The 12026-nt window shown below is 35.1% G+C and overlaps 1 protein-coding gene across 2 annotated transcripts in view; it reads right to left on the reverse strand.

Moving 5' to 3' along the window:
- Positions 1 to 529: 529 nt before the first annotated feature.
- Positions 530 to 12026, reverse strand: part of ACSL3 (acyl-CoA synthetase long chain family member 3) — a 55457-nt gene continuing 43960 nt past the window's right edge. For both annotated transcript variants that reach the window (XM_087725487.1, XM_087725486.1), the window contains exons 14-17: positions 11434 to 11625; positions 10197 to 10311; positions 7647 to 7804; positions 530 to 4502 (exon numbers count right to left, since the gene is read on the reverse strand). In XM_087725487.1, coding sequence (XP_087581613.1) covers positions 4339 to 4502; positions 7647 to 7804; positions 10197 to 10311; positions 11434 to 11625 — 629 coding nt within the window. In that variant the 3' untranslated portion in view covers positions 530 to 4338. The remainder of the gene's footprint in view (positions 4503 to 7646; positions 7805 to 10196; positions 10312 to 11433; positions 11626 to 12026) is intronic.

Raw genomic sequence — 12026 nt, forward strand, 5'->3', positions numbered from 1 at the left:
GATTTGTTTTCTCATTTTGTCTCTCACAGTTGAGATCTACCTATGATGTCAACTACAGGCCTCTCTCATCTTTTTAAGTGGGAGAACTTGCACAATTGGTGGCTGACTAAATATTTTTTTGTTCCACTGTATCTCTCTGTAGCCCTCACTACACTATATTTGGTATTGGTTCATAGTCATCATTTTTTATAGCAACTTACTAATTTAAGACAAAATGCTCAACTGCTTACAAAAATTAGAAGATTACATTTTAAAATATTTTTTCTTCTGACTAATAGGCATTGTTTGAGCTAAGAAGTATTTCAAGCCACTTTTCTTCTTCTTTAATGCTCGCACAAGCAAGATGGGTAATGGGAAAAGAGAATGTGACCTAATATAATGATTGTGATTATCTAGGCATTAAAACAACAAAATTCATTCTTTGTGCAAACTGAAGATATCTATAAGGCCACTTGCTGCTCACCCCATTCTGGGAAGTCAGGATTAGAATTAATGCCCCTAAAGAGAAAACTCAGATACAAAAAGGAAATAAACTTGTGAAACTCAATTTTATTTTGTCCAATGTCCAATGAAATGTCCAATGAAAAATAAATAATCATACAATAAAACTCTGTAGTAATAGACACATTGTAGGCCATTCAGAATAATAACCAAGTTCATGAATTTACATTAAATAACCAATTGCTAGAACAACTGGTCATCCAGTTCCATTTTAGGTTGATGTAATATGGATACAGCCTTAAATTCCCCTCTTTTTACCTGGTTAGAAGATATCTGTTGCAAATAATTTTTTACAATATAAAAGAACATTAACAATGAATATACTTGAAAAATAAAAATAAGTGGAAATGAAAAACAGAAAAACAAACTTGTTTATTGTTATGTTATTTTCAAAGGATTTCAATTTTGTTGAGTTATTGCACAAAATCTCAAGCTTTAATGGACGAAACTCATCTGTGTTTCAACTCAATATGTTTTTCTTAACTTTGTTTAAAGCAAATGAGAACCTATAACACAGGTATAGGGCTTTATTATGGTTTTAACTGCACACTGTATTTTAGCAATTGTGGCAAAATAGCTTTCAAATCCAGCAAAATATTTTACTGCTAAAGGACAGTTTCCCCTGAGGTAAACAGAAGTAGCCTATCTGTAAACTGCATCCACTGAAAACTGTTTTCTGACACTAAGGATATAATAACTGCTACTATAGTTATTTTTAACAGAATTTCCATGGGATTCCATCTAAGTGAAATGAACTAAAACTAGGTGGAAGTAGTGCTTTGACTCTTTCATGCAGCATACCCACACCCAGAGAGACTGAAATTTTATTGACGAAGAAACAAGCTTTTCAGTTCTTATCTCGTTTTCAAAGGGAAGACAACAAGGCAAAAAACATGCACGTGATTGCCCCCATTAACATTATTGTATTTTTGTCCACATATTGTGGAGATGAAACATGAAACAAATATACCTTGGCAATAAGTCAATGGGAAGATGACCATAATCACTTTTACTGCTGTAATTAGTCTTTGAAAACTAATTCTTTCCAATGAGAAAAAGTCAATGATCCCACACATCTGTAAAGCCTAAGGGTTTAACATAAATACAGCAAATCTGCTTATTACCCAATCAAAAAACTACAGGCATAAAAACATTACATAGTAATAATGAGATATTTCCTATTGTAATTCCATGTGAAGAACCTCAGTAGAGGAAATTATATCATAAGCATTTTTAAAGTGTAAACCTATTTGAATAATGGTTCTAAGTTTTGTAGGGGGAGAGAAAGGTGTATATTGCACCACATTCTATGTAGCCCATACATCTATACCCCCTTTGTTGTAAACCTCTACACAAGGAAGTCTGGGACTGAAAACATATGGAAGAGCACAGTGTGCAGTTACTCCCATTACATATTTCAATTCCTCACATAGTCCTTCGAATGGAGGAATAAATTTAAACAATTCTAGAAATATCAGTGAAAGCGATTAGCCCCATAGAATCCAAATATTAAAACAGATGATTATTTGCATCCAAATGTCACACCCAGTTTTTATATAATAGAACTAGAAATATGTGAAATCCAGACAATATCAATTAGGGTTTTTTTTTACAACACACACCTAGTTTTCATTTTTTTTATAAAGTATACTTAAAGTGAATTTTAACAGAAAAACACATTGTTGATTTAATAATGAGACTTTTAAATTTGTATTTTTCCACTGACCAATTTCATTCTATGTGGTAAGCAGAATAACGTTCTCATGAATTGGAACCCAATACAGATCACTCTTAGTACAGATTAATTTTCCAAAAAATAAAGCACTAACCATTATAAATAACCTCCTGTTCTAATCTCTGCATATTAGAAGAAAATGTTCCACTGTAGACAATTTTTGTCTTTCTAATTAAAAGGCAATCAAATTGTATTGTTTCTCAAATAAAAGCTATTGTGGCAAACATAGAACAGCAGAGTCTATGCAAAATTAAACAATTGGAAATCCACCATTTCAGACAAAAAAAGAAGAAGCAACAAGCACTAAATTGTCAACTGAAGCCAAAAGTTTCAAAAGTACTTAAAGCTGGCTGAACAGTATTCAAAACAATTTGGTAATCATTGCCGCATTACTCAGATGCAGATTAAAAATCATAAGGTGTGCTAGTTTGTTGCATCACAGAAAAGAAATAAAAGCATTTTGCTATTTGCAAATAACATTAGATATGTTTTATGTTCTAAAATTGCCTATATAATTGGATAAATAAAACTCATATTTAGACCTTATATATATGGAACTAATTTATATCATCATGAAATAGATATTCATGCAGAAGAGAACAAATACCATTTCTTGAATGGCAAGAAAAAAACACTTTCCTTGTCCACCTGGGCTTTTCCCAGTTTGGGGTCAGGTCTGCTCTGCTTTGCAAAAAACATCTATATGAACAACAGCAGATGGTCAAGAGCCAAACATGTTCAGTACTATTTCAAAGGGACCATATAGTGCATAAAACAATGTTTAGAAATCCAAAGAAAATTGTCATGGATTATGTCCACAAGCATAATTAACTAGTAAGAATTGTTTACAAACATTCTTTCCAAATAATACCACCAAGATTCCTATAACCAGGTAATTAAAATGTCACTTCTATTATCATTCATGACAGTTAAAACAAAGAGAATATAAAAACAAACAATGGTTCAATGGAAATAGACTCCAAGTACACAATCCATTATAAAGTGATACAGGGAACTTTCCCACCTCACCACACCCTCTTCCCTATTGAAAGGTATGCAAGAATGCTGATCCATTTTAGGTGACTCATGCAGGAAATGGCCATAATGGACTTTAAATTTATTTAATTGAACTGTTGATTTACACACACAAAGGAATAGGCCTGAACTGTAAAACAATACAATCAATACAATAAAAGACCCATTGAGTAAAACACATTACCAATCAAAATGTAATTCAATTAAAACTGAGCTCACTAGTTTCGATAATTCAATTTTTGTGAAATGGTCTAAATGCATTTTGAAAAGTGAATTACCTGTGTTAGGTAGGTGATTCACAGATGTAACATTTTCTATGTGACAGCATTCTCTGCACAAGTAAAATATTGATATACTTTGTTTTGCAGGTGTTCTCACACATACAGCATTTGCCATGACCATTTTCCTTATTGAGATTAAAAATAAAATATATATGGAGGAGGAAATTGTCAGGCATATATTTCAGTTGTTCTCTATTAGTCAGAATCTCAGACGATTTCTCTTATAATTTGATCCAAAATAATTGCACAGCAACAAATAACCTCCATCTTCAGGCTAACAATGATTTTCAACTATAAATGATTTCATTGTACATAATTTCACATTGATAGCTCTTGAATATTTAAATCTGCATGTAAAAAAGACTTAGAATAATAATTTGTTTTATAGCCATGTTCTTCCTCTATTTAGCCAAACTTCAAAAAAGTTACAAATAAACAGAACATTATACAGGATCTATAAATCCGGTTTAAAAATTTGAGGCTTCAAAATCATGGTAGTACAAATGGACTTATAGGAAAATCCGCACATTAACAAGATAGGTCAAGAGACTGGAACAAATGAAGACAGACAAAAAATTGCTGTCTTAGAATTTTACTAATCCTGCAAGTTTAAAGATGGTGATGATATCAGAAATAACAGCAAATGCTAAAAGGAAGGAGAGATGTTTTAAGGTTGGTCCCAAGTGGTAGGACTTAAGAGTTCAAGTATTTCCTATTTGATCTGAGCTCACCATAGCAAAGTGATATAAAATAAAAAAAAGACAGAGAGAAAAAGAGAGGGATGAGTTATTTTACTTTTGTTCCATACATTCGATTAATATCTTCTTGATAATGTGCAGTAAGCTCTTTACGCTTTAGTTTGAAGGCATCTGTCACCAAACCCGTTTCAGGGGTCCAAGGTTCAGGGGACAACCGAATTTTGAGGGGAATTTCAAATTTCTCCAGATTAGCTGTAACAGAAAGATAAAAATTATCTTACAAATTATATATTTAAAAGGTTATTATAATCCTGGAACAAATGCTATAAACTTGGAATGGATGCAGAAAAAGATAAAAGATAAATTTTAACACTTTTAAAGGCTTAGGAAACCTCTAAAATCTCTGGATTATTTCCCCTAGAATCAGGGATATGGCAATTACAAATATTAAGAAACATATAGTGTGGGAAAGAACTTTTTCTCTAATATTTTGAAATAATATTAAAATTTAGGATCATAAAAAGGGTAGCAAGTTTTAAGAAATACCGTGTAGTATTTCTTATTGAAGTGTCTGGAACCAAAATTTAAAGATGGATAGCTCTGAAGTCTTTAAAAAGCACTTACACAACTCAGTGAGAGAAGTCAAATCATAAAAGTTAGAATGCAGTATAGTATTTGCACAATCAAGTCCAGTGCCCAGTTCAGTGGATGAATTTAAAATATCCCTATTTAAAGTATCCCTGATGGAAGGCTAGCCAGCCTCTCTCTGAACATATCTAGCAAAAGTAGTGGGGTAACATTTTCCATTGTTTTAATGTTAGAAAAAAAATATTCTGAACTATTCAGTTAGAATCTATCTTCTACAACTTAAAATGCATTATTTGGTAGCCCATATCCTGGAACAATGGAGTAGAGCAGGGGTCCCCAACTCCAGCCATGATCTGGCACCATTCTGCGGTATCCCAGGAACCTGGCCACGCAAGTGAATGATGCCCCATCTGTGCAGACAAAGGATCCAGGCAGCACACGAAACCATGCCCTCTTACTCTGTGGAAAAAGTGCCCTCCATGGAATCGGTGCCTGGTCCCCAAAAAGTTGGGAGCAGCTGGAGTAGAGATTTAGGTTTTATCCAGGCAATATATTTTCTTCGCTTCCTATGATTAAAATTCCTGCTACTTTCAATATCTCTTCACAGAGCCTGATTTTTAGTCCTCTAATAATTTTCATTCCACTGTTCTGAATTATTTTGAATTTGCCTAAATTATTTTTAACTATGGTACCCAAATCTAACCATAAAGTCTAGATATAACTTGATCAATGGCATATATTTAGTTTGTAACAGAATTATTGCCAAGGTTTTTTTGTGATGGGTGAAGGATATCTTCAAGACATTCTTGACTTTTAGTCCCTAAAGTTTTCTTCATGATATTTTTGGAAATAATTTGCCACTGCTTTCTTCTTAAAGATGTGAAAGAAAGACTGACCAAAGTCACCCAGTTGGCTCTGTGTTTAAGGCAGAACCGAAATTCTAAACTATCCCAAAGCATCAGTATGAAACCTGTGGTTCCCTGGATCTTTTTTCCATTTTAAAAACAGAGGCATTTTCTGACTATTTATATTTTTCCAGGATTTTCTAAATATAGTACAATACAGGTAGTCCTTGACCTCTAACCATTCAGTGAACAAAGTTGCAATGGCACTGAAAAAAGTGACTTACAACCAGCCCTCACACTTACTATCAGTGCAGCATCCCTGGGGTCTCATGATCAAAATTTGGGCTTGGCAACGGCATATATTTATGATAGTTACAGTGTTCTGGGATCATGTGATTGCTATTTGCAACTTTCCCAGTAGCTTCTAAACAAGCAAAGTATGTGGGAAGATTCAGATTCACTTAACAACTGCAGTGATTTGCTTAATAGTTCTGGCAAAAAAAAATGTAGCAAAATCAGGCACAACTCACTTTATAATTGCCTTGCTTGACAACGAACATTCTGGTCCCAATTGTGGTCATAGGTCAAGGACTACCTGTATATAAAACTTCCTTCAATAACCTGGAATGCAATTCATCTGGCCCTGTAATCAGTTCTCATAGTAACTAATTATTTCAAAGAAAATCTGCATGTGAGTAATAGTAGCAGGAGGATGGCACTGAAAACTATTTTGCACATGCACAGAAATATTTTCATATTGTTTATGCATCTTTGAAAAAGCTGTTTTGATGTCTTATTCTAGAAACTTGGTTATTTCAGATTGAAGTATTTTCAGTGTTCTGTTGCTCAGATTGAAAGTTGATTATTTTTTAAGCATTATGTGTTATTTTTTGCATTCTTCTGCAAAGAAATGATTACATCCTGACTGCTCCTGACATAGGTTGAAGTGGGACAGAGGTATCTGGGTACAATTATGAAGTGATGCATCAGGCATTTAAATAGCATGTGCTACAAAGCAGCTCTTCTGGACATGTGTTGTTAAAAGACTTATTAGAAAACTAACCCCAAAGGAAGAACCAACCTTGAGGAATCAGTGCTGAATAGATGCTTTAGCTGGAATAATGGGGACTGGTATTAAGGTTTCTGGTTGCCTCTTTAACTTCGAGGCAACCTTCATAGATACTTTAGATCCCTGGGAGTAGAAATTTATAGGCAAGGCAATTTCTGCACTTCAGTTTTCTTTATGAAGAATCTTTACAATACACAGAAAGCAGTGGTGGGGTTCCATTTTTTTATTACCGGTTTACTCATGTGCAATGCTTATGCATAAAGTATCCGGGCGAGTGGGCATAGCCTCCGCCGCCACTATTGGTTCACCCAATCCGGTCCCAATCCGGTCCCCAATCCAGGAGCAACCTATCTCTGATAGAAAGCTACAACAAGCATGTTTTGTCATTTCCCCCCACATCTTCTTAGAAATATATCCTTGGGTGAACTCCAGGAGAAATTGGCAGGCCAGAATGTAAAATAATGCAGTGGCATTATTGCAGTAACCTTTGGATTTGAGAAGAATTTTCTAGCCTATATGATCAAGACTGAAAGGGATGACAAGACACATTGGACATTTCTTTGGTAGACAGAGGTCCTGGTTGCAGAAATGGCAACCAGGGGAAGAACAAAATTTAATATTTTTGCCAGCATGCCTCCTTCCAAAGAGAAAGTATCTTTCATATTCTGATGGTGGGCTTCTTGGAATCATCTGGTTTGTCATAATGGGAAACAGGGTGTTGATACACGTTTGGATAGTCCTATGGGATTTGTTTGTCCCTATTCTGTTATTATAATCAAAATAAATATGAATCTTAAGAATATATTTCAGAATATCTCTAGGGGATACTAGTAAATTCATGAATTCTTAATAATTTTGTTTTACATGATAACTTGAACAAAATTGGTAACTTACCTGTTCTAGAAGCCTCAGCTAAAAGCTTCTGTACTTCTTTCTCCACTTCAGAATTATTACAAATCTCTTCCAAAGTTCCTCTGAATCCTTTCTTTCTTGCTAACTCTTTAAGTTCTTTATGATTTGGCACAATAAATCCAATGATATAAGAATGGAAACTAATAGAAAGAGATATGTACAATTTCATAATTAAGTTGCTCATCTGTTTTATAAAACATTAGTAATCTTCTACATGCTATTATATATTTTTCTAAAAACTTCCCCCACAAATATATAGAAGAAATATTACTTTAGTTACAAAGGTTTCAATTGTAACAGCATCCCTATTTTTTCACAGCTCTTATTACATTATTTTTATGTTCCTCAAAAAGGCAGGAAATCCATCACACTGGTTATAAATCAGATATATTTAGCAACATAATGGCATTATGGAAGATTCCTTTAACTGCCAATGTTGGAAGGGACTTTAGAGGCTTTCTGATCCAACCCTATGCTCAGTACAGAAATTCTCATACCATCCTGGAGAAATATATATCCAATATTTTCTTGAAAAGGTTCAGTGAAATAACATTGGGGTTGGATTCTACCGATTCAGGCAAACTGGTAGCTTTGATGATCAGCTGGGCCCACCCACCCATTCCTGCTCTAGCCTGTCCTTTATTTCCTGCTTTCTAGTTGATCTCAATCGCATGGCATAGCTGATTCGCCCACCACCACAACAGCTGTTTTACCGTTGCTGACTTGGAAGGTAAGCAGCTAAGCTTCTAAATGTCCATGTTCAGCGCTGCATGCGTGCGCAAACCACGCATGTGTGCAAAGCCCACGCTCTCTGAACCAGTTGTTAAACTGGCAGTATCCAACCACTGAATAGCATTCACAACTTCTGAAAGCAGGCTGAATTGTTTCATAACTCTCTCTGTCAGGAAATTATTCCTTATTTCAAATTTGGATTTCTGACTAAAAAGCTTTCACTCATTAGTTCTTGGGTGCTCCAGAGAATAAGTCTACACCCTCTTCCTCGTGACATCCACTGATGTAATGGAAGATTTCTACAAGCCTTAAAATTATCTTCTTAAGGTTTCAACCTCATTGTAGGATTTAATCCCAAAGTTTTTTACCATCTTTGTCACTCAGCATTTTTTTTTACTGTGGGCTTATGAGTACCATACCTTTATTTTAAAAAACCAAACTGTACTGGCTTTTGTGGCAGCTGCAGGACATTACTGGCTTACATTTATATGACCCACCAAGACATCCAGATATCTCTTTAAAAAGTACTACCACTAAGCCAGGTACCATTTCTCTTGTACTTGTGCAACTGATTTTTCCTAAGTACCTAGAACCTTGTATTTCGTATAACCAAAAAACATTTTTTTGATAGGCCAAAGTGAAGTCTTCCAAGATTCTTTTGAACCTTGAGCCTGTCTTCCAGGGCAATTCCTCAAGTTTTGTGGCATCCCCAAATTTTATGAGCACGTAATGCTATCAAACATCCACATCTGTCTATCCCAGGTCCTTGGAAAGGAGTTGCTAGGTAGACAAAAATGCCATATCCAGCCTGAACATTTTATACTGCTACATAATTTCTCTTAGTCAGTTTACAGTATAAAATTAAGAATGTAAAATAAAAATACATGATTCAAAACTGAAATAATATAAACAAAAAGTAATGTAACTATTATCCTAAGCATTAATAATCAGTTTTATTATTATTATCATACCTTATCTACAAGGAACTTAACTGCAAGGTCTGATAAAACCAAAATAACAAAACAGAATTTGGACATCAAAATAATGAAAATATGTTAAATTGGGAGAATAGAGAAATCTTAGACTAGTAGTGATAAAATAATAGGAAAGTCAGGAAAAGTCAGCACTATCTTTTCATCTAATGACTAGTGGACTTTAATTTGTTAAACATCTAGAATTATTAAGGAAGAGACAAAAGAGATTTGGAATTTGAGAGTTAATGCTCTATCAACTAAAAACACAAAATGAAAAACAAAAAATAAAGTCAGTCAGGCAGAAACATGATCTTTTTCCTCAGGCAAAAATCTATTCTTTACTTCTCTTCTCTTATTTGGAGTTCTTTATTTTTCTTAAAAGGGCAGAGAAAGGTGATGGTGAGTCAGGGCTTCAAAACACTCTAGGGAACCTGCCCGGTGAGATAGCTGTGGGAAGGAGAACTTCAGGATTTTAAAAAGTCTCCTTCTAGTATACACAGCTGTAAGAAACAAACAGGCTCTAGTTGAGGGATCATATAAAAATTCTGATTCTGGGGGCATTGGGGGGAAAAAAACCTATCAACAGCTATCTTTCAGAAAGAGCTACATATGGGCATTTCTGGACAATAATTCAGCATTAACTGAAGTAACCTAATAGTGCCTAATGTTGAGTACAGCCAAAAGAAATATATTTTTTCCACAAAATGTGAACAGGTTTAAAAGGCAATTACTGTTTTTTTCATAAAAATACACAATACCAAGAAAGACATTTCTAGAAAATATTTGTTGCCCATGCAAAAATGAACAAAAAGTTATACTGCCTTACCTGCTTGCATATACACAAATATTATCTACCAAGGGGAAATTCTTCAAAGCTGCTTCAACTTTACCAAGAGAAACATATTCACCTGCTTGAAGCTTTACAAGATCCTTTTTACGATCTATTGAATGGGAAATTAAAATGAATGCTATAATGAATAAAGAACATGAAAATTATATGTAAAAGGTTAGATTTATGATGGTCCTACTATTCATTCTGATTGTAAGAATGTGTAAATTTAATAAATTGTGTCTTACACTCGTCCCAGTGTGTTGTGTTCAACACCTAGAATTCTTACCAATCACCACTGACTAGGAATTCTGAGAACATAACTCTATATATTTGGAAGATGCTTCAGCTAGAGAAGACTAATCTAATGTTACAGGCCTCTTCTAGGGAGAGCCTTAATAAATCCAATGAATCAAAGGTTTTGTTTTCCTCTGTTCAATCTTGTCCTTGGAGGCTGTCTGGACAAATCCCTGCATTTTTGTTGGCAAAGTTTTTCAGAAGTGGTTTGCCATCATCTCCTTCTTAGGACAAAGAAAATGTGACTGGCCCAAGGTCACCCACTGGCTTTATGCCTAAAATAGGTTTAGAACCAGGGGTGGGCTTCAAAGCTTTTTAGCAAGGGGTTTTCTGCCCAGTTGCTGGGTGGGTATGGCCATGGTGGGCATGGCCTAGTGAGCCTCCAGCACCACAGGGGGTGTGCAGTGTTTTTGCCCTCCCTGGACTCCGGAGGAATAAAATGGCCTCCCCAGACTCTGGAGGCCCCCTGGAGGCCAGAAACAGGCCTGTTTCCGGCCTTCCTGAACTTTGGATAGGCCAGTTTTTCACCCTCCCCGACCCTCCATTCGGGCCCTGCACTTACCTGCATCCAAAATAGGGTCACGTGGGGACACCTGAGAGAGAAGGCATGGTCGGGGCCAGCCAGGAGTGGGATTTGGGGGTTCTCCAAACTGTACATAAACTTAGCTAGAGGTTCTCCGAGTACTTGTGAACCCCCAGCAGCCCACCCGTTTAGAATTCTTGGTCTACCAGTTTTTAACCTGATGCTTATACCAAACTATACCAAACTGATTCTCCAACATATTGAAAATAAATAAGAAACGAACTATCAATAGAACATGCATATACTTAGCATTAAATATATTCAAATAAGTAATAGAGAACCAATTCTACCATAGTTAAATGATTTTGCAACAAAAAGTATTTCAATTACTTAAGTTCTGCACACTACACTCACCAATAATTTTTAGACACCCATCTGATTGGAATTCCCCAATATCTCCAGTATAGAGCCACCTCTGTCCATTCTCATCAACCATAAAATCACTTTTGGTTCGTTCTTCGTTTTTGTAGTATCCCATAGTTATGTTTGGACCACCAATAACAATCTCACCTCTAGGGTATGGTTTATCTGTATTAAAGTATCCACCTATAGAACAGATATATTTCAAATTCAACACAAGTGAATTTGTATATACGGACACATTTTTTTTCAAAGCTGCACACATATATATATGCACTATCATACATAGAAAAAGCAGCAAGACAGGATTTCCATAAATTTGTTCCTGTTCCAGCCAATGATGTAGTTAGCAACTCTAATTTTTAATGTGCTAGTTTTGGTTTATTATTATATATAAACAGGAATGCTGTGTTATTATGTGAGAAAACAAGAAAGGAAAAGAAGGCATGGAATATTGTTAAATGTTGACTTCTATGGAGAGAAACAACCAGTTCATATAGATAAGTAAGAAACACATGGGTTCTTCAGCTGTTCCCAGTGAAAAAAAGAACCAAGTAGGTTGCTTATTAATGTTGTGTGGAAATGCT

The sequence above is a fragment of the Thamnophis sirtalis genome, unplaced genomic scaffold (genome assembly GCF_051295495.1).
Source record: "Thamnophis sirtalis isolate CommonGarterSnake01/CBP01778 unplaced genomic scaffold, rThaSir2_p1.2 scaffold_11, whole genome shotgun sequence".
Lineage (NCBI taxonomy): Eukaryota > Metazoa > Chordata > Lepidosauria > Squamata > Natricidae > Thamnophis > Thamnophis sirtalis.